We start from the raw sequence: 23,121 nt of genomic DNA, 5'->3' as shown, positions 1-23,121 counted from the left end.
ACAGCTTTAGCTCTGTCTTCATCAGCTTTCTGTTTTAATATTTTTCGTTTCCATTCAGGAACATTTTTCCATTTTTCTTGTTCTTCTCTTTCTTGTAAAATTTCTCGCTAAAAAACAAAAGAATCATGAGAGAGGAATCAGGGATGAGTCCAGGAATTTGAGCAGCAGGGGGTCCAAGATGGAGACAACGTTAAGTTAGGCGTTAGGTCGGGGAAAGTTTGATAGAATCATGCAGAAGCTTTGAGACAATATTTCTACTCATTTAGGTGCATACATTTATAATAGGATTACAGTGGAGTGAGCTAAAACGGTGTTATTTCCACGTATATAGGAGAGAAAATATATTCTCTGTGCCAGCAGGGGTGGGTCTGGACCCCCTGGAATCCCCCTCTTGACATACGCCTGGGAATGGATGGCAAAAATGAGGTACACTTCAAGACTGACGATCAACAGTGAGGTAGAGAAAAAAGAAGAAAAGGATGGGAGAGGGAGTTATTTGGGCCTGACATATGGTGCATCTTAATTTCAATATTTTGCCTACAACATTTAGCAGTGAGAGGAAACATGAGTACCTGCAGAAAACTATTAACCATCACACTTGACTCAATGGCTCCATGATCTAATTTTTGATTAGAGAGAGAGAGAGAGAGGGGGTTTAACATCCACTCGACACAAACTAGGCCATTCGGGACTAACATTTGGTTCAATTTTATTTCAATAATTCGCTTGCACGAAGGGGTATTTATTTAGCAGTGGGAGGAACTGAAGGAACCAGAGAAAATCCAGAAGGCTGGACATGCAAACCCTTCTCCTTGTCACGTACAAGCAGGGAATCAATACCCAGTACTTTACTCAATGACGGGGATCACGGTGGCTGAGACGCTGGCTCGCTAGCCTGGAGGTCGGGTGTTCCCCTTGTCAGTGATGCAGGACGGAGGGCCTGACAAGGACAGCTGTCTAGTCATTCGGATAGAATGAAAAATCGAGGTCCCATGTACACATTGGCGTGCACGTAAAAGACCCCTTGACAGTTGGAATTCGATATAAGAGTAGACCATAGTGCCGCTGTCTGGGCAAAATTTTCCTCAGAGCACACTGTATCGCGTATGCCTGTCTTCATTAGCCCAGTTTGGAGCAGAACAGTAGGATGTTAAACCCCATTTCATTTCATTTTGACTCAATGACAGACCTTATGATCTTAACCTTACATGTTAAACCATTCTGCCACCCAACTCCCCCCTAATTATTGATCAGTTCCATGATTGAGGTGTAAGGTGATCCTCGCGCCTGACCTGTCAGATCTCATTTTCGGGAGAGTAGAATTTTACTTTAGCATTCTGTAATCTTCAATAAAACTTACAACATATTCTTCAACTCTGTCTTTATTTTTCTTGTCTATCATCTCCCTCTTCCATACCGGACAATGAGCTGGTGTCGGAACCAAACCTGGGCATTTACTTAAATCTGAAATATAACATGTAGTTTATTAATCTAATATTCATAAAACAGTTAGTGTCCTATAATCAGAGAGAGAGAGCAAGAGAGATGTGGTTTAACACCAACTCGACACAAACCAGGTCATTTTGGGACTAACATACGGTTCATTTTTATTTCATTAAGTCGCTTGCGTATAGGGGTCTTTAGCAGTGCGAGGAACGCAGAGAACCTGGAGAAAATCCAACGCTACTCCTTGTCATCTACATGTACAAGCCAGGAATCGAAACCACGCCACTTGACTCAATGATAGATGACTCCTTGTCATCTACATGTACAAGCCAGGAATCGAAACCACGCCACTTGACTCAATGATAGATGACTCCTTGTCATCTACATGTACTGTACAAGCCAGGAATCGAAACCACGCCACTTGACTCAATGATAGACTTTGTGATTCCACGCACACGTTAAACAACTAGACCACCCCGACCCCCCTACCTCTCATCAGAACATCACTGGGGGCAAGGGGCTGGGCGCTCCTACGGACATGAGGAATTCAAACATTCTGTATGCCAAATATCAGAAGCTCCGTTTCTTGCAAATTACTCATGACATGATATTTGATCAATATCAATTCCAGAACAGAATAAGCTTTGAATCAGGGAAGCAAGAGCTGTAACTCAAAAAGTAATTATTAATGACTGTTTTTTTTAGTTATGAAACTCTATTTTTTCAAAGCATTCAGCACCATTTATGATACTTTCAAAGCATTTTATCTGTACATATTTGGTTCTGGCATTTAGGAAATTTGACAAAGAACAAATGAGTTTAATTATTTGAGAATAGGTGTAGTAACACAGGTGGAGTGATTCATGTCGCCTGTTGCCAAGTCTTTTAATAATCTCATATCACTATCCTGTCAGGAGAGAGCCTAGTAGACAGTCTATACATTTAAAAGGTGAACCTCATATCCTCCTTGAAGTTCCGCGGTCAGTCACGCCGAAATAGGGACCCCTTACTCATTTTTCTGTACACACCCCTCCCTGTTGTGTGATCATTACTGATTATATTTACATCTACCAGCACTAAAAGACATGTTTATCAGAGTTTTGCCAAAAAGGCAGCACTACAACGTAAGATTAAAAATAGGTTTAAACCTATATTTATGGTTGGTAAATTACCACTAGTAAGACGTATTAAACTGTGATAATGATTGTATTTTATCTGTTTTTAAAGAAAGTAAGTTAGAGTTTATCCGTTTTATTACCAGATGATTTATCTCAACTCCCGGTGTCTCTGATTATCCCAAAATATTATATTATCAGTTTTATCAGTCTGACACAAACTTTAATACGCCTTTCAAATATATATATAAACACACTTGTTTACACTCATAACTAATACTGTTCAGCTATTTTTATAACTTGGGCGGTTTGAGGTGATCTAAGAACAGTAGTTTCTGACAGTCAGACATATATCGGTATGAAATATGGAATATACATTTTGTTTCTCTTTTCTTTAATTTTCTTCAAGTCAATATTTACATGTACCAAAATCTAAAGGTTAAAAACGTTGACGTTCTTATCTTAAGCAAGAAAGTGTTGACACAGACTATTAGCAAAACCAGATTAACTGCACACACATATTCTACTCAAAACCACACATTCCAACTAGACTTACACCAGGGCTGCCCCAACGCTAAAATTTATGGTATATACACTGTAAGGTCAAATTTTGCCTTGTCTGTTAGCGTTGTACTACTACTTCTGGTGTTCAAGTTATACTACTCCGGATTTCATGGAACTCATATAAGGAAGCATCAGCGATCTTTACCAGTACAATGTAGCTAGTATTTTATATAGTTAACTAAAAGTAGCAAAAAAATGCAATATTTTCTTACCAATATCTGCTGGAATCTCAAAATCCATTTTGGCATTGGTTGTATCTGTAATAGAAAAATTGAAACAATTAACTGGGGTTGAAATGATTAACTATGATACATCCACCAGCAGTTTAATATCAGAACATGAAGAAGAGTCAAAATAGGCCTAGGCTGTTCCTCAACACTATTCCACTAATATATGAAGATAATTCCTGAAGCATGTGTGTAGGAATCCTCTTTGTAAATGAAATGGGGTTTAACATCCTACTACCGGTACCCTCCATTAAATACACCTCTCCAGCAAGCCTGGACACAAGGCACCTGTCACTGGCATATACGTATATGTTATATTATTAATTTACTACAGGTGTCTTCTGTCTAGGTTACTCTCCAGTAAGATTACCGCATATAGCATAATATATGAAATGTTCATGACGTACGTATGGCTACCACATATTAATAAAGGTAAATAAATATTGAGATGCTAATCAGAATTATTTACTTTTCCATATAAAATTCAATAAATAATAAACCTGCGCTAGAATCCACATTACCAGCTACAACTCCGGTATAATGTAGTTGTGCTGTTATAGCAGAGGTTTCAGTATTTAATGTTTAGTTTCAAACCATTGTTGATAAATTGTTGACAAATTAGTTGAGAATTATCGAAAACTATTGGGTTCCTACTTTATCATCGAAAACTATTGGGTTCCAACTGTCACTTAGTTCAAAATGGTGTCTAGATTATATAATTAAATTAGATAAGGGTGTCGTACCATTTTGAGAAATACACCTTATATTAGCAGTATATCGGATGAGTAAGAAATACTCTATGAACAACTCATGGTATATTCTAGAAGAATGCATGTGATCTATTTATAGATAGGGCTGGAGTTTATTATAGATGTTTAATGCTTAACACCTGGCTCAGGTACATCAAGTATACACCATTAGATTATAATCTACACAGCATTTGGTCTCACAGGGTTTAAAACAAAATCAGAGAGAGAGAGAGAGAGAGAGAGAGAGAGTAAAACAAAATCCGAATAAAGAGAGAGCTTCATGCCCACTCGACACAATTATATCCTTTTGGGGCTAACACATAGTACAATTTAATTTCAATAATTTGCTTTACTTGTTGGGGCGACAGGCTCATCTTATTTTCCGGGACATTCCCCTTGATGTCTTCCACCCCCCCTTAACATTGATGTCCCTCAACATTAATGTCTACCACCGTCCCTTAACATTAAAGTAGCTAAGTCTCTAAGTCAATATCATCCAAAGTCTTCGACATTGAAAACACGAATTATTTGTCAATTTAAATCAACATTGATGTTGTGGTCTTATCGGGAAAAGACGGGCTTCTGATATCCAATATTTAAGACAAAATAAACATTTTACCATTGGTACACGAATCGTGTACCATTCGTGTACCATAATGCGTTTCAGGCCCATTTTTACTGAGGGACTTGAAGAACGAGGCTAGACATATTTCACAAGTCACATCAAACGGTCCGCCATACTCTTATCTGGTGAGTATGCCTAATAAATACTATCTAGACTGGAATAACCAGACGCTAGAGATCGTCATTTGATTGAGACTTCTGGCTTATTTCGTCGAACATAACTGATTTGAAGTTAGAAAAAAAACGGAAACAATTGAATGTAAAACAGTTTATATACATTCATATTACATTATTATATGCTTTGTAAACCATTTGTGTCAATTTCTAGGTCCCAAATATTTGTGTCAATTTCTAGGTCCCAAATATTTGCGATTTAGCTCCTTTAATGTCTACCACAGCCCACTAACGTTGATGTCTACCACAGCCCCTTAATGTTGATGTCTACCATGACACCTTAACATTAATGTCTACCATGGCACCTTAACAATGATGTCTACCATGACCCTTAATGTTGATATCTACCATGACCCTTAACATTGATGTCTACCATGGTGCCTTAATGTAACAAATCCATTGGGGCTTACAGTTACCTGCACTCATGATTTGATTTAAGTAATTCCATATCAATGACCTACTCGAGGTTGTATTTTACAATAATCCAGTCTTATTTATCATACATGATATCCTAGGTACCATAAGCACCCAACATCCAAGTAATTAAATTACATGCAGGTTATATAGTTAAACATTTTATTTAAATTATCATTTAATTTAAATGGCATCAGTTAGTACTTTAATTAACATTTCAATCTAAAACATATGACGAGAGAGAGAGAGAGAGAGAGAGAGAGAGAGAGAGAGAGATGTGGTTTAAGGTCCACTAAACCAGGTCATTTTGGGACTGACATATGGTTAAATTTTATTTCATTAATTCGCTTGCGCGTAGAGGTCTTTAACAGTGAGAGGAAACCAGAGGACAAGGAGAAAACCCATGAGGTTGGACAGGTGACCCTACTCCTTGTCATGTACAAGTGGGAAATCGAAACCACACCACTTCACTCAATGACGAATCTTGTGATTTCATGCACCCCTGTTAAACCACTAGGCCACCCAATCTCCCAAGAGAGAAATGGGGATAACATCCACTTGACACAAACCAGGTCATTTTGGGACTAACATATGGTTCAATTTTATTTCAATAATTCACTTGCACATACAGGTCTTTAGCAGTGGGAGGAAACCGGAGGACCTGGAGAAAACCCACAGGTTGGACAGGCGACCCTACTCATTGTCACCTACAACCGGGGAATCGAAATTACGCCAGTTGACTCAATGACAGACCTTATGATACAATGCGCATGCTCTAACCAATCGGCCATCCACCCCCTTCTCCCAAGAGGTTTGACATGAAATGGTTGGAAATGAAGTTTAATTTAGTATTTTTCTGCACCAAGTGGACTAATGAAGACATGCGGGTTGCAATAAGGGAAATTTTGGCCAGGCAGTGGCATTTCCTCCACTCTTCATTTTTAATCCAACTGTCAAGGCTTCTTACATCAATCATAGTCATCATTCAAAATACACATTTCATTAACTATAATCACAACAATCAGTCACATAAAAACAATATCCATGCTGAAATGTGACACTAGATGTTCCATAAATGCACCCATTTATTAACCAGTTTGTCTCGATTTCCCAGACCAGGAACTATAGTCTTTCAGATGAGACGAAAAACTGAGGTCCTGTGTACACATTGAATTCAATATAAGAGTAGGCTGTATAGTAACGCTGTCCAGGCTAAAATCACCTTCTAGCACACTTTATGACGAGCATATGCTTGTCTTCATTAACCCTGTCGAAGCAGAACAGTAGGACATTAAACCCATTTTTATTTCATTTCAGGAAACTAATGAGAATGTACAAGATATAAAATCACACGTTAAACCCAATTTCATTTCATTTCTGGAAACTATTGAGAATGTTCAAGATTATAAATCACACTGGTGTCATGTCTGTTTACTGGAAGTCAGAGTGAAACCTAACTCCATTTCTTACAACCTTCTGATACAAACTGAAACCATAACATCACCTGCCAAACTTATCAGTTACTATGGTAACTTATAGACATACATTCTACAGTATCTACTACTAGTACTATTCAACACCCCCTACTGTTTCCAGAGAGTTTTGGTTCACTGGTTAATTTAGTCTGCTTTTAATCTGAGTGACATCAAAAATAGGGTTGGATTAGGCCTGTATGGGGCCCCTGGTTGAGAATGGAATGGGTAGCTTGCATGAACAGTGAAAAGTGGGCATATTCTAGTCATTGTCCGTCACACTCACACAGATGCAATTTGAAATTTTATGTCGATATGTTCAACTTGACTGTAACATATGACATATTTATTTATGGTAGAATTTGGTTTTTTTTATAAATAATTTGGAGGCCTCTTTAAAGCCTGGGTCCTTAACTGCCGTCCAGTCAGCCCCCCCCCCCCTTAATCTGGCCATGATCACAGAACACCTTTATTTAGTATATTCAACCCATTGCACATGGGTCTATGTGGTGGGAGGAACTGGATTACCCAGAGAAAACCCACACAAGGTTTTGAGAAGTCATATATGCTTACAACAGAGATCAAACTCACGATCGCAAGCCAGAGTTGACAGGTCAGACAGAGCTTCAGGTGCAATATTACACTACTAGGCTACTCCACCCGCTCCCAAAGGCTAAGTCATTTGATAATTTTTAGTGAATAAAACTAGTTGATTCTGGGGAAATAACCCTTACAAATCCTTCTCCTAGTCCTGTACAACTATCTAAAACTCAGAGATAATTTGATGGGATGGGGTGGTCCAGTATAAACTGTATCATGTTTCTTTGATTTTTTTGACTGGGGTAGTTTATATTTACATGAGTGCTAAAGGTTTAATGGTTTTTGAGTATGTCAGAACTGAGTTTGAAAAATCATGGCCAACACTAATTTTAAAACCAGGTACTACTTCTCAACTACTATGGCTCTAAATTGATAGTGATGGTTTGAGAAGCCAAAAACCTATTGAGTATTACATGTGAAAATTGGGCTTGAAAAATCTTGGCCAACAAATGATTCGACCCCTTGACAGTATGCTACCATCCCTCTCAAACACTGAGTCGCAAAATTGATAGGGATGGTTTTAGAAGCCAAAAAGTTATTGAGCATTACAAAGAAGTATATACATACTGTTATATAATCTAACAATGTGTTATTATAAATATGTTGTCTGACATCAGACTAACCTGGGACTTATCTCAATTATTTCCTTACGTATATACTCGATACATTCTTATCATAAATAACGCACATGGTACCTGCTGCGCACATACATTACACATACTGTATACACATGCAATCTACTTGTATTCAACTTAACAGGTTATATATATATTTTATTTAAGGATAATGATGTAACTTTCTTCAACTACCTATCTTGTGACAAGAGAGATAAGAGAGAGAAATGGGTTTTAACATGTGCAAACTAATTTTGGGACAAGTATTCGCGTGCGTGCTAGTGTCTTTAGCAGTGTGAGGAAACTAGGCATAAACAAAAACCAATAAGATTCAACTAAACCTAGAGATGCATAAATAAAATGAGTAATGTCTGATATACAAGTTGGACAATTCATCCACTCTTCCTCCATACCCAATCATCTACAGTCTACACATGAAATTATTCTATTCCGGTACCTGTTGAATAATAAAATTAGCAATGGATGTGACCCCTAGTATGATGTATGGTTATTATTATATTGTTCTAGAAGGTGGTAATAACCTATACAGATCTATTTTAACCATAACCTTCACATTATTCATATAGATCATACCACTTGACCACACAACCCCCCCATAGATCATACCACATGTCTAACATATTTCACATTTATACATACAATCACTGGCTGTCATATACATCAGAGAGAGACAGAGAGGTTTTATCACACACACAACACAAACTAGGTCCTTTCGGAACTAACATATAGTGCCATTTTATTTCAATAATTTGCTTGTGTGTAGAGGTCTTACCGGTAATTAGCAGTAGGAGTAAACCAAGGGACCCAGAGAAAAGCCGTGAGGTTGGACAATTACACAGTTTCAGAAACATCTCTTTATCTTTCCTAATGAGTAAAAAAAACCTTAAGAAACCATAAGTGATATACTTTTTCCAGCAACCAAAGACCCAATTACGCAATGTAGTGTGTGAGAGCCAAACCCAACATAGATCATACTACTTGTATGCTCCATCTGGGCTAATGAAGATAGCCATATGCCATGAAGTGTCCTGACAGTGGCACAACAACCTACTCTCATATCAAATTCCAACTGTCAAGGGTTTTGTTACACCGGACCTCAGTTTTTCGTCCCGAGCAAACAACCACAAATTGTCCCTTGCCAGGTCCTCCTTCCTGCACCACTGACCAGGTGGAACCATACTGGAAAATCCTGCTGAACTTTGTCAGTCAACACTAGGATCAAACTAAGGACCTCCAGGTTAGCAAACCAACATCTCTGAAGGAAAGGGTTATTGAGAGAGAGAGAGGTCATTAGGGACTAACATATGGTGCAATTTAATTTCAATAATTTGCTTGCACATAGGGTGGACCCAGGGAAATCCCATGAGGTTGGACAGGCAACCCTACTCCTTGTCACAACACCACTTGACTCAATGACTGACATTATGATCAAAAGTGCATGCATCAGACCACGCGATACCCCCCCCCCCCTTTTCTCTCCCCTGCATGGATATTTGATCAAAGAATCAATGCCATTAATTGGAATTCCATCTTAACTTGTGTTTTATTTATTTCTATCAAACTTTAGGGCCTCATCTAAAAAAAGAATCAGTGCCATCAATGGAGATTCAAATGTTAAGTTTATTTATTATTTATTTCATTGAAACTTTAATGCCTTTGATTGAGATTGAGGATGTGAACTCTGATGACCTGAGATAAATCCTAACATTAAATACAGATGAATTAAACCTAATAGATGAAGATCAGGATGATTATTTGACCTGTACGGTATTTCCATAGAAACAGATAAAGTCATTGATATATAGTAACACAGATTACCAGATGTTCTCAATTATCAGTCATTTAGCTCAAAAATCTACCCTAAATATTTAGAGTTACTTTGGAATGGGAGAGCTTGTTTGAATATAAAGTTCTAGATCTGGGAGAGTATGCTAAATCCATATTCTCTCATCCGATATAAAGTTGAGCCAAGAAACAAATTAGATTGCAGGTAAATACCAATGACCACATTCACTAGATCTAATCCCACTAAAAAAAAACCCAGACACACAGTAACATTCTTATTCAATTATTCTGTTTAAAGGGCGTCCTTTTGATATTTCTAAATGTAACATTTCTTTTCTAATATACCAGTACTTGTCGATTTATCTACAAAGTTACATCTAAACAACTAATGGGTATAGGCAATCTTTAGACTTAACCCAATAATTAGCTATTTATAACTTTTCTATTCTAATAATCGGTGTCCCAGATCTCCCCAACTTACTAGGTTCTAATTAGCAGACTCCTCGGGTTATTATCAGACTCCGAGAGTTTGCTTTTTTAAATTTCCTTTCTAATGTTCAATATATTTGAGAATCTTAATTTTCTTCAAAGAAACAACAACAAAAAAACTAAACTTACGATTTGTCACTTTTCAAATAATTGACATGAAATGAAATGTGGTTTAACGGCCTACTTTATTGACAAGATATTGGTGGAAATAATAAAAACAAAAGTTTTACTCTGGAATGTATTGATATATATCTCTCTAATAATATTAACTAGTAGAATGATTTATTACCTGTTATTGGCAGAGTTCATCAGTTTTACAGAAATAAAAACACTCAAACTCTTACAACACTTATACCTATCCTACATGCTGGCCAATTTTACAATTTATTTCTAAGACCTTCTGTATATGTCGGCCAAATTTCCATTCAAGCATAGTAATCCTGGCACCTTTACCAAAAAGCACACATAAGACCTTTACCAGTCATTTCTAAGAAAAAGACAGAGATACTACGAATCAACCTATAGTACTAGATATATATTCAACAAACGTACAGATCACACCTTGTCTATTTTCCAATATATGGTGTCCAAATTTGCATTTGAACATAGTAATCCGGGATCCTTTATGCCCCTGTCAGATAGGGGTGGCGTTCTTACTGTGCTGCTGCGACTTTACCACGACCAGAAAATGCAGTCGGTCGTAGGCAAATATGAACACAATGTGAGAGAAAATTTCCCAAAAAATTACAAACTTGAAAAAAGTCACGTTCTCACAGCTTTCCAGGTCAGATCACAAAACCTTGGCGTTTGTTTTGAAAATGCTCACAACAAACGATGTGACTCAGCGAGCATTGGCGACCATGGAGACCACAGCACAATATCTGGCGTTTCCACGACGTTCTTATCATGCTTATGGCGATCTTGAGACCATTTTCTGTCACCATAGCAGCGCAGTAAGGATGCCACCTCGGTCTGACGGGGATGCCACCACAACACACACAAGACCTTTACACAGTAAAAAGAAATCCAGGAGACACAGTGAGTAAAGTGCTGTCTAACTATGGGGTCATGACTTCAATACTACTGTTGGTTGAGAAAGTGCCTCGCATATTCCAGTCAGGCTCCACCCTCGTCAGTGGTGCATTACAGAGGGGCTTGACAAGGAGAGAGAGAGAAATAGGGTTTAACATTCAGTCAACACAAACTAGGTCATTTAGGGACTAACATATGGTTCAATTTTGTTTCCATAATTCGTTTGTGCGTAGGGGGTCTTTAGCAGTGGGAGGAAACCGGAGGACCTGGAGAAAACCCACAAGGTTGGACAGGGGACCCTACTCCTTGTCACATACAACCGGGGAATCGAAACCACGCCAGTTGACTCAATGACAGACTTTATGATACAGCATGCATGTTTAAACTATTCAGCAATCCACCCCCCCTGGCTTGACAAGGAAGAGTGCCTAGTTGTTTTACAACTTGATAATATTTAAGGAGTTAAACTGAGATCAAACATTCTATTGAAGATGTGTACAAATATTCCTGCCCGGCTTCCTCTTGTCAGTGGGGCAGGACAGTATCTAGTCATTTGGACGGGACAGAAACAAAAGTCCTGGGTACATGTTGGCGGCCATGTAAAAGAACCCATGCCATGACAGTTGGAATTTGATGAAGGCTAGGTGGAAAACACCACTGTCTGGGCAAAATCCCCCACATAACACACAGCATGGTGTATAACTGTCGTCATTAGCCGCATTAAACTCTATATTTCACTTTATTTCTTCAATTAGGAGTAGAATTATTATTTTAAATGGGCATTCATTCTTTGATTTGAAATGAAAATTTTCATTTGTTTATTTGATAACTGCTAATTATTTTTGCAGGTTAATGTTGCTGATAATTTTGTTTTCATCTCGACATGCTGGTTGATTTTGTTTTCATTTCGACATGTGGGCTGAACTGAACTGTTAATGAGCCATTTAACTAAGAAATACCAGGTACATGTAATTATGGGGGGTTGGGTGGCTAAATAATCTAAGGGGTGCAAGTTGTTTTGATCCTAAAGCTTGTACATTATAAGAAATATGGTCGCCTATTTAACCTTGTGGATTTTCTCTCTGGGTCTTCTGGTTTCCCTCATTGCTAAAGCCCCAAACATGAATGCGAATTATTGAAATAAATTGAACCATGTTAGTCCCGGAATGACCTTGCTTGTGTTGAGTGGAGGTTAAACCCCATTTCTCTATCACACATGTAATTACTTTTTATAAATTAAATCACCATCAAGTTTTGTTGCGTTTTATAATTATACACAATAAGGATAAGTTAGTTAGCCAGTACCTTACTCCCTGAGTTACTGTGGCTTTTCTCAACTAAATACATTTAAATTAAACATACATTATGCAAGGGCTAAATCTGTCTATTACCGGTATTTCTTTAGGCCTGAAATGTTATCCAAGTTATTAATTAATCAACTTATCCAGATCATAATCAACTCTCGATGTTATCAATATTTACTGGATTTGCTGCTCAACTTTGATTCATGATCAAATCATGAAATGGATAATCGAGTCTATGTTTTTTAATCCTACCGACTTTAGTAATGATGATCGAGGCTAGGCAGAAAATTCAATCGCTAAATTCTCGGTTCAGAGTGGATAAATTTGACTGAAATTTTCAGCAAATTCCCTTTACACCCCTTTACATTATCTAGTTTTTAACTATTATTATAGTGAGAACTGCCAGCTCTTTATCTAATCTCCCATAATGTATCTTTAAATCACCATCAAGTTATGTTGCATTTAATAATTATAATATACACAATAAGGATAAAATCGAATCTCTAAGGTGAATATTTTTGCCAACAGATTCTATTTCTAACTTGACTCATCTGTTCTTAAACAAAAATAAATCAGCTATTTATAGCTATAGTATATGCCACCCCTCCATGTTATATTCACCTCGCTGTCTGATCGTAAAATACTTGAAATATATTCACAACATGTGTGTATTCTTCTCAATAGAAAGTAACATGAGCTCAGCTTCATTTTATAAAAAGTTTTGAAAACAAAATTAATTCATTTGTTGCAGTGATTTATATTAAAGACAAAATTCCTTTTAGATACAAAAATATCAATTAATTTTTTTTGCTATGTGAACTGTTCAAATGAGAAGTGATGTTCAGTGTTCTAGAAAGGTAAAGCATACCCTGCTTCATGTACAACACACATCACTAGTTATAGCAAAATGGGGTGATTGTTGAGAAGCTGAAGTAACATTGTTAATATCTCTTCAATAAAATACTTCGGTCATTTTGAGACAAATATATTGAGTGCAACGCTAGGTAGGAGAATTTTGCCCAGACAGTGGTATTTCCCAGCGACTCTTCTTCAATTTTCAACTGTCAAGGATTATTTTATGTACACGCCAGTGTGAAACAAGAGGGGACCTCAGTTTTCATGCAATCCAAACTACTAAGCACATAGGGGGTTAGACGGCCAAATAGTTAATGCGTGCGCATTGGATTGGTTTCGATTCACCGCTTGTACATGACAAGGTGTATGGATTGCCTGTGCAACCTCATGGGTTTCCTCCCACTGCTAAAGACACCTACGCGCAAGTGAAATATTGAAATAAAATTGAACCATTATGTTAGTCCCGAAATGACCTAGTTTGTTTCTAGTGGACATTAACCTCCCTCTCTCTCTCTCTCTCTCTCTCTCTCTCTCTCTCTCTTTCTCTTTAAGCACACTTTCCTTGTAAACTTCACAGGTAAGCTGAAGAGTAGCATAAAGAAATAACAAAAGGGGCCCACCAAGTGCAGCATAATTTATTAGCTTTGTGCATGTAATGTTGATCCTTGGTAATATGTAATTTTCATGATTGGATTATTACAGTGAAATCAGCGACATATTATATATCATATTACAGGTAAAATTTGCAAAACAAACCTGTCGACTCGTGGGATTCAAATTTCATTTTACAACTTGATTAACATGTACATGTTCAAAGTGGTTTTCAAAGTACATGTAGTTTTTGATATTTTAGAGGATGCGGTGTAATCATCAACTTATAAATATGCATTTGTGGGGATCAAATTTCATTTAAAAGTTGATTATATTTGAAGTGGTTTTCCTAGTATCATAGCCTTTCATGACATGAAGTGGAACAAATACTTAACATTCTAGCAGCTATATATAATATTCAATTAGATATGTCCTTGTATTATCTCGATGATGTAGGCGAGTCTTGTTATTTTGAATACAATATTTTTCCATAACAATGTTTAATTTCATTAGTGAAAGAGAGAGAGAGAAATGGGGTTTAACGTCCACTCGACACAAACTAGGTCATTTTGGGACTAACATATGGTTTAATTTTATTTCAATAATTCGCTTGCGCATAGGGGTCTTTAGCAGTGGGAAGAAACCGAAGGACCCGGAGAAAACCCACGAGGTTGGACAGGCGACCCTACTCCTTGTCACGTACAACCGGGGATTCGAAACCACGCGAGTCGACTCAATGACAGACTTTGTGATACAGCGCACGCACGCTAACCATTCAGCCATCCAATCCCCCTTCTTTAGTGAAAGGTATAATGTTTCTTTAAAGGGACAATAACACTCTTGCTGGCTTGACAGCTCCAGAAAATAAAAGATAGCCTTATTCTAAGTACTAGATGTGTTAGTGTCCTACCTGTTGTGTAAATTATCCATTAAATCCTATTTTACTTGTCCAGAGGGTTCAAAAATATTTTTAAATCCAAGTCACATTTGAAAAGCTTTACGTCAGGCTTTTCAAATCATTTAGTTGAATTTTTCCAATTTTTTAAATTAGGTGTGTTAAGATGAAATTTATATCACCAATTAATTGGAATATTGTAAAATAGTACAATTTGTTGACCAGAATAAAGATTGGGACATATTATTCAGTTACAACAAGAGTGGTATTGAACCTTTAAGGTGGGGTCTGTATTAATACAAACAATTTCACAATTAAATTTATCATGTTGCAGTTTTAATTGTTCCTAAATAGCCAACATCTATAAAATGTTAACCTTCCAGATTAACGTGTCATGGTGGCTCATTGAGGGAGGGGCTGGCTGACTAACTAGGAGGTTTCGGGTTCGATCCTGGTGCTGACCTCGGCTAATTCTTTTTTTTTTCTAAAATATTTAAAGGAGCTAAATCGCTAATATTTGGGACCTAGAAATTGACAAAAGTAGGTCGCAACACATATAATACTGTAGTATGAATGTATATAAACTGATTTACATTCAATGGTTTCCGTATTTACTCCAATTTCAAATCAGTTATGTTCGGCGAAATAAGCCAGCAGTCTCAAGCGAGTGCAAATTTCTAGCGTCTGGTTATTCCAGTCTACATGTGCCGTTTGATTTGGCGCAATGTGTCTAGTCTCGTCCCTCGAGTCTCTTGATACAACTGGGGCTGAAGCGCATTATGGTACAAGATTCATGTACCAATGGTAAAATGTTTATTTTGTCTTAAATATTGGATATCAAAAGCCCATCTTTTTCCGGTAAGATCACAACATGAATGTTAATTTAATTTGACAAATAAATCGTGTTTTCAATGTTGAAGATTTTGGATGATATTGAGTTAGAGATTAGCTACTTTAACTGTATGCGGTGTGATGTTTGCTTCGCTGCATGGAGTACTAATGTACATATTATCAAAGCCTTATTACTATATCAAAGGCTGTTTCTAAAACAATCTGTAATGGTTTATAAGTTTGTTTGTTTTATCTATCTATAACCGCCACCTTGTTATTTACCAACATAACGAACCATACAGAACGTCCGATATAAACCATGATGAACAACAGTCGTATGGTTTTATTGGCTACTTTCCATTGAACACGACTACGAGCAAATATTTCACTGACTAACCCAGGAACCATGTTCTATTTTGATTTAAATATCTTTAGTATCTAATTTACATAACTTCTAACCCAATCTCTCGTATCTTTCTTCTTATGACAACGCTTTGTTTAAATTAATTGGGGCAAAATTTTCCCCCTAGCACACTGTATGGCATATGCTCATCTTCATTAGCCCACAGTCAGAGCAGAACAGTAGGACATTAGACCCATTTCATTTCATTTTACGTAATTTATTTAATAAATACAATATTTGATTTACTAACAAATCACTGCTCTTTTTTTCCATATATGTTGTAATTTCCAAAAATATCGGCCTATATATATTTAAAAAATATCTTCAATTACGAATAATAATGATAAAAAATCTTTTTAACAGAATTCCATGACGCAGTATCAGTATGAGCTACTCAAATATAATGTCTTTCAAACTTCAATGAACTCTTAATGGAACTATATTCATGGTGTGAACATATCTATTGGTATATCTATATCTAATTTTTATGTAATGTTAATTGAGACCTTTAGCTAATAATATAATCTGTTGATAATAACCAAGAATTAGCACTGAATCATTTTTCTTATATACACCCCCCCCCCCACAAAAAAAAACAAAAACGGTTCTTAATGATATGTCACATGTATTGTAGAAGGCATTTTGTCAATCACAGAATGAATTCACAGTAAATTATTTCAAAATAATCAATCAAATTAACAAGTTTATCTACATGGTGAACCATGCTGCCACAAAACAAAATGGTGGCACAAGTTTTCTGATTCTGGAGAAGGGAGCATCTGATTACCTGTTTATGGGGGTAAATCAGAACTTTTCTGTCCCAATAAAAATATTTCATAAAATTCAGAGCACCTACCTCCTCACTATATTAAAATCCGACCCGCAATTTCAGAAAAAATATCAATAAAATTACAGCAAAACAAAGAGAAGTTCTGTCTGTAGATGATGGGGCACCAACCAAAGTTTCTCTTAGATTAAGTCTAATTATTATAACTGTCCTTCAAACACATCAGAAACAGGGAATCCTACACCTGGGCTTAATTTAGTAACATTTTCTGATTGCTCATTGGCTAAAGGATTCCATTCAGGAAATCCCAAAGACTCATTCTGAATATTCATTGGCTGAAATCATGGCATCAAGGAATTCCTGGAGATTGTCTAAAAATAGTTCATGACGGTCAATTTCTATTGGCTGAATGATGAATAATAGGTGGGGCTTAGCATAGATGAGGAAAGGAAACCCTATACTATATAAGGTCAAGAGAGAGTAGACCATCTGGCATTGAATTGGTAGTTATCACTGACACCCAGTCTCTCTATGGTTATAGCACAGCATGTAGTCTAAATCAACCAGATATTTATCTAATCATCACACTGTAATCTCTACACAAAGCAGGAAGTGAAAATTCTCAAGCTTTGGCAGTGACAAGATGAAATGAAAATTTGATTCACTTCCAGAAATGCCCACTATTTAGAGTTAAAGTGTTTGAATATAAATTGAGATTTTCTTAAAAATAAACCTTAAATATCCAAACAATTTAATTAAACACCACCCTTATATTGATGTATATGGAAGCAATAATTACAATTATTTTGATATTTTGTTTATTTATTCTTGATTAAAATATAAATATCATAAATATCCAAATAATTTAATTTATCCACAAATCTTATGTTGATGTATATGAAAATATTGACTGCGCTTTTTATTTATTTAACATATTTTAATTTGAATGTTTTAAAAACATTTTTATCTCTGATACCAGAATTTCTGTTTATATAACAAGAGTATTCAGAATCAAATAAAATATTTCCCTTATAAAAAATGTTGCTTCTGTTGATAAAACTAAATTATTTACATTCAAATGAAACATTTATGGATTAAAGAATCTGTATAAAATAAATGACGTCCGTGTAAATTTTTAATTTCCAATATGATATTCTGGATACACCCTAATGCTTATGATATGATAAATGAATTTATAAATTGAATCAGCATCTTTATTTACTGGGATCCCATTCTCACTAGTAATCAGTAGCCACGATGGCTCAGATAGTAAGGTGCTGGTTCCAGCTAACTGGGAAGTCCCACTTTTCATCCCATTTTTAGGGGGGTTGGGTGGTCTAGTAGTTTAACGCAAGATCTGTCAATGAGTCAAGTGGCATGGTTTCGATTCCCCGCTTGTACGTGCCAAGGAGTAGGGTCGCCTGTCCAACCTCGTGGGTTTTCTCCAGGTCCTCCGGTTTCATCCCACAGCTAAAGACTCCTATGCACAGGCACATTATTGAAATAAAATTGAACCATATGTGAGTACCAAAATGACCATGTTTGTGTCAAGCGGACGTTAAATCCCATTTAATCTCGCTGGCATACTAATCCATTTAAATCTCTGCCATCTGATGTTTTAAAGAGTTGATTATGGTCTCGTCATGTTAATAAATGTCTAATTAATAATTTATATAACAATTGAGGCCAAAATAAAGACACTACTTTAGTTCTTCCATAATGTATGTTTCACTATTTTCAGTAAAAGTTTCTTTTCAATTGATACCAGTTGGAATTAACAGCACTAGATGGATGCATTTATAACACCTACAAGTTTCAAATAGAAATTCTTGTTGTGTGAATCATTTAGATTTAGGTGAGGTAGCATACAATTACTGCCAAACCCATAAACTCTTATTTTATAATTATATACATCACATAATCCAAAGTTCTTTTAATTTTCTCACCCTTGCCAGAATTGATTAATATAGTAGCAAAAGCATGGAGGCGGGATGGAAAGAAATGGGAGTTAATATTAATTAGAGCTAGGGAAGGTCATTTTGGAATTAACAAATCTTCTCTTTGTATGCAGAGATTTCTCAAGTGGACTCATAACACCCTGAATTCTTTTAATCTTTGGCTAAATGCTCTATGTTTTTCCAACCTGCTAATGTGAGGAGTCACTGTGGCTCAGTGAGTAAGGTGCTGGCTTAACAAACCAGGAAGTCCCGGTATGATACCAGGGTTGTCTAAGTATGTGTCTTGTAAAGTGGATGTTAAACCCATCTCTCTCTTTAGATAACCAAACTTCCTTGTTAATACGATCTGAAACATGTTGGCTCAACTACCCTATTAGTCTATAATATTACTGTGAAACTTTTATAAGGGTACCTTTCTTGCTTTCTTATTTGCAAAATTCTTCAAAATTTACTCAAATTTTACATTTTATCTTGAGCTGCGAGGCCCCTTTCTAGTGTGGGGCCCAATTTGGGGAAATTGGTCAAATGTGCCAAAAACCGACCCATTGTAAATATGATGTGAAAGGTACTGGCCTCTCAAATAACTAAACTGGCCGAAAATATTCCTCAAGAATTCTAGCCTGGTGTCAATACTAAACCCCATCTCTCTACTTCAGACCACCCAACCCCAATGTAAATATACAATAAAATAATATTATAAAAAAAATATCAATGTGAATGAATTGAAATCAAATATTATATAAACAAAATCATGAAATATAATATTTACGCATGCTTTATCTCTTTATTACCTGTCATGTAAAATAACCAAAAACATGATTCTTATAGAATTGGCCCAGTTTCAAATCAATTTAAATCATATCAGGTTTCCTGTAAACAATGGATTCCTATGTTTAAATGGCTGTAATACTTTTGATATTAAATCTATGCTCATAATATACCGTTCAAAATCGCAGGGATTATTTTTAAACCAGTTCAAAATCGCAGGGATTTTTTAAGACAGGATCGTGTTGCGTACACACGTACTATAAGCCAAAGCAGTTTAACTATTCTGATCTCCTCGGTCGGAGATTAGATTTAACTAGGTATGGGCAGCCTTATATTCTTAATTCGGTTCTCACATACTTTCACTAATAGTGGCACTGCCTGACTCTGACGTTTTTCCATGAATGTAACTTACTGTGTACTTCACATGCTCAAAGCGAGCTGGAGCCGGGGTTTTTAGTCTAACCAGTTCAGATGGCCAATACGAACCATTTTAAAAAGATAGGTTGCCAGGCAACGAAACATACGCCCACAGCAGCTGAATCGTCCTGGCAGTCAACAAGAGTTGTCGCATATTTTTACTTTTTTCGGTAATTTATACATTTATAATACACTAAAATCTGATTAAGAGCAACAACTCAGAAAACCATTAGAATTTGTTTGGTTTTTATAAAGTTCTGCCCCATGCTAACGTTTTGTATACAAAACTTTTAATACTGTATCATGAATTTAGCTGTTCCAAGTCATAAAAATTCATTGAAAATCAATATACTTGTTCGTCTCAAGATCTTAAACTCTGTGTATCTTTCTGCAGTTAATCTGATATTAACTTTGGCCTCTAGAGCGTCCACAAGATTTTTCAAAGTGATCAAGGGCCATAACTTTGGCAGTAATTATCATAAATCTTTGAAAATCAATAGGATTCTTCGCCTCGTGACCTCAAACACTGTGTATAAATTTAAAGTCAATCAGATATTAACTTTAGCCTTTAGAGCATCCACAAGGTTTTTTGAAGTGATCAAGGGCCATAAATCTGGAAGTAATTATCGAAAATCACTGAAAATGAATAGACTTCTTCGTCTCATGACCTGAAACACTGTGTATAAATTTAAAGTCAATCGGATATTAACTTTCGCCTCTAGAGCGTCCACAAGATTTTTTGAAGTGATCAAGGGCCATAACTCTGGCAGTAATTATCGGAAATCGCTGAAAATCAATAGGCTTCTTCGTCTCATGACTTTAAACACTGTGTATAAATTTAAAGTCAATCAGATATTAACTTTGGCCTCTAGAGCGTCCACAAGATTTTTTGAAGTGATCAAGGGCCATAACTCTGGCAGTAATTATCGGAAATCGCTGAAAATCAATAGGCTTCTTCGTCTCATGACCTTAAACACTGTGTATAAATTTAAAGTCAATCGGATATTAACTTTCGCCTCTAGAGCGTCCACAAGATTTTTTGAAGTGATCAAGGGCCATAACTCTGGCAGTAATTATCGGAAATCGCTAAATTTCAATAGGCTTCTTCGTCTCATGACCTTAAACACTGTGTATAAATTTAAAGTCAATCGGATATTAACTTTGGCCTCTAGAGCGTCCACAAGATTTTTTGAAGTGATCAAGGGCCATAACTCTGGCAGTAATTATCGGAAATCGCTGAAAATCAATAGGCTTCTTCGTCTCATGACCTTTAACACTGTGTATAAATTTAAAGTCAATCGGATATTAGCTTTGGCCTCTAGAGCGCCCACAATATTTTTTGGAGTGGTCAAGGGCCATAACTCTGGCAGTAATTATCGGAAATCGCTGAAAATCAATAGGTTTCTTCGTCTCATGACCTTACCTTAAACACTGTGTATAAATTTAAAGTCAATCGGATATTAACTTTGGCCTCTAGAGCGTAAATAAGATTTTTTGAAGTGATCAAGGGCCATAACTCTGGCAGTTATTATCGGAAATCGCTGAAAATCAATAGGCTTCTTCGTCTCATGGCCTTAAACACTGTATATATATTTAAGGTCAATCGGATATTAACTTTAGCCTCCAGAGCGTCCACAAGCAATTGTGGATGCCGGACGCCGGACCGACCGACGGGGGTGACAACAATATACAACCACATTTCAATGTGGGCGTATAATAAAAAGCCTTCTCAAAGACAGGTCGCGAGCTGGGGGCGTTAAACTGGTTTAACGATCTCCAGGGTTTTTAAACCAGTTCAACTTAAGTGTCTGAACAGGCTATAAGTCAGTTCTGGTCACCACCAATCTGTTTCACGGCCTTTTTCTAATACTGTACACGATGACTGACCATTAAGTTCGCATGTGACGTCACATCATATGGTGCTGATAAGACATGCATTGTTTACATCTGATGTAGTAATACAAACCGGTCTGCTGTACGGGCAGAATTAGTGCCTTTAACTCATTTTACGCCACCGCGTACTATTTTATGTACCCATAGGAAACATTTTTTATCAGTATATACTTCCAACATCTTTTTTATTTTTCTAATTATTTAAAAGATAGGTTGCCAGACAACGAAACATATGCCCCACAGCAGCTAAATTGTCCGAGTACTTGACAAGAGTTGTCGTATATTTATTCTTTGTAGGTAATAGGAGAATTTACATGACACTGATATCAATTTCATACAGATTGAATGATAACTTTTGTCTTTAGAGAATTCACAATGTTCAACAAAGTGAAACAAGGGCCATAATTATTGGATATTGCCAAAATTCAATAGGATTTTTCCTTTTACTACTCTAAATAATGCATATGAATTTAATACAGGGGCTCAACAAAGTGGAACAAGGGTCATAACTCTAGAAGTTATTAACAGAAATTGCTGAAGTGCAATAGGATTCTTCATTTTACTGATCTAAATAATGCATATCAATTTCATACAGATCGGATGATAAAGAATATATGGGTATCTTTGTTTTGAGAATAGTTAAACCATGCGACCACCCCTCTCCATATTCCTGAAGCAATGGCCCAAGAAATCCCTCTCTGGCCATTGCTAGATTGACTTCTGATACCAGAGCTTTTGAGGGAGTGTGTATATTCTTCCCGTTCAATCAAATCTTGCCTAAGTACAGCAACATGACAGCCCTTCGTTTCATCTGGTGGTCTTCCCTAAAACTTTGGACACTGGTTTGTCTCCAAGCAGTATTGTTTACATTGTAGCCGTTTAGTAAGACTTGTTTGTCACGCAATTAGTTTTTCTGCAATATTCTGCTATGCACTGGTTAATTGGGCGTAATCAATTTCGTGAGTCACGACGTAACGTTATGTAAACATATTTGGAGCTCTGTTTAAACCTGAATGATATTGTTATGCAGTTAGGTATTGGTTGATAATCGGACTATTGACCAGTCACAATTTGGAACAGAAATTTGCTTTCA

General features: G+C 36.5%; 1 protein-coding gene across 3 annotated transcripts in view; it reads right to left on the bottom strand.

Annotated features, from left to right (window-relative positions):
* LOC126808889 (uncharacterized) overlaps positions 1–23,121 on the bottom strand; it is a 95,772-nt gene that overhangs the window by 3,955 nt on the left and 68,696 nt on the right. For 2 of the 3 annotated variants that reach the window (XM_050533935.2, XM_050533936.2), the window contains 3 exons: positions 3,338–3,382; positions 1,361–1,464; positions 3–107 (listed from right to left, as the gene is read on the bottom strand). In XM_050533935.2, the coding sequence (XP_050389892.2) occupies positions 3–107; positions 1,361–1,464; positions 3,338–3,382 (254 nt within the window). Of the gene's footprint in view, positions 1–2; positions 108–1,360; positions 1,465–3,337; positions 3,383–17,061; positions 17,212–23,121 lie in introns of those variants that run through there. The other variant, XR_007674815.2, reaches the window with a different exon arrangement.

Source organism: Patella vulgata, chromosome 1 (genome assembly GCF_932274485.2).
Source record: "Patella vulgata chromosome 1, xgPatVulg1.2, whole genome shotgun sequence".
Classification (NCBI taxonomy): domain Eukaryota; kingdom Metazoa; phylum Mollusca; class Gastropoda; family Patellidae; genus Patella; species Patella vulgata.
The sequence above is the reverse complement of the archived record's forward strand: the minus strand, read 5'-3'. Positions and strand labels throughout refer to the sequence as shown.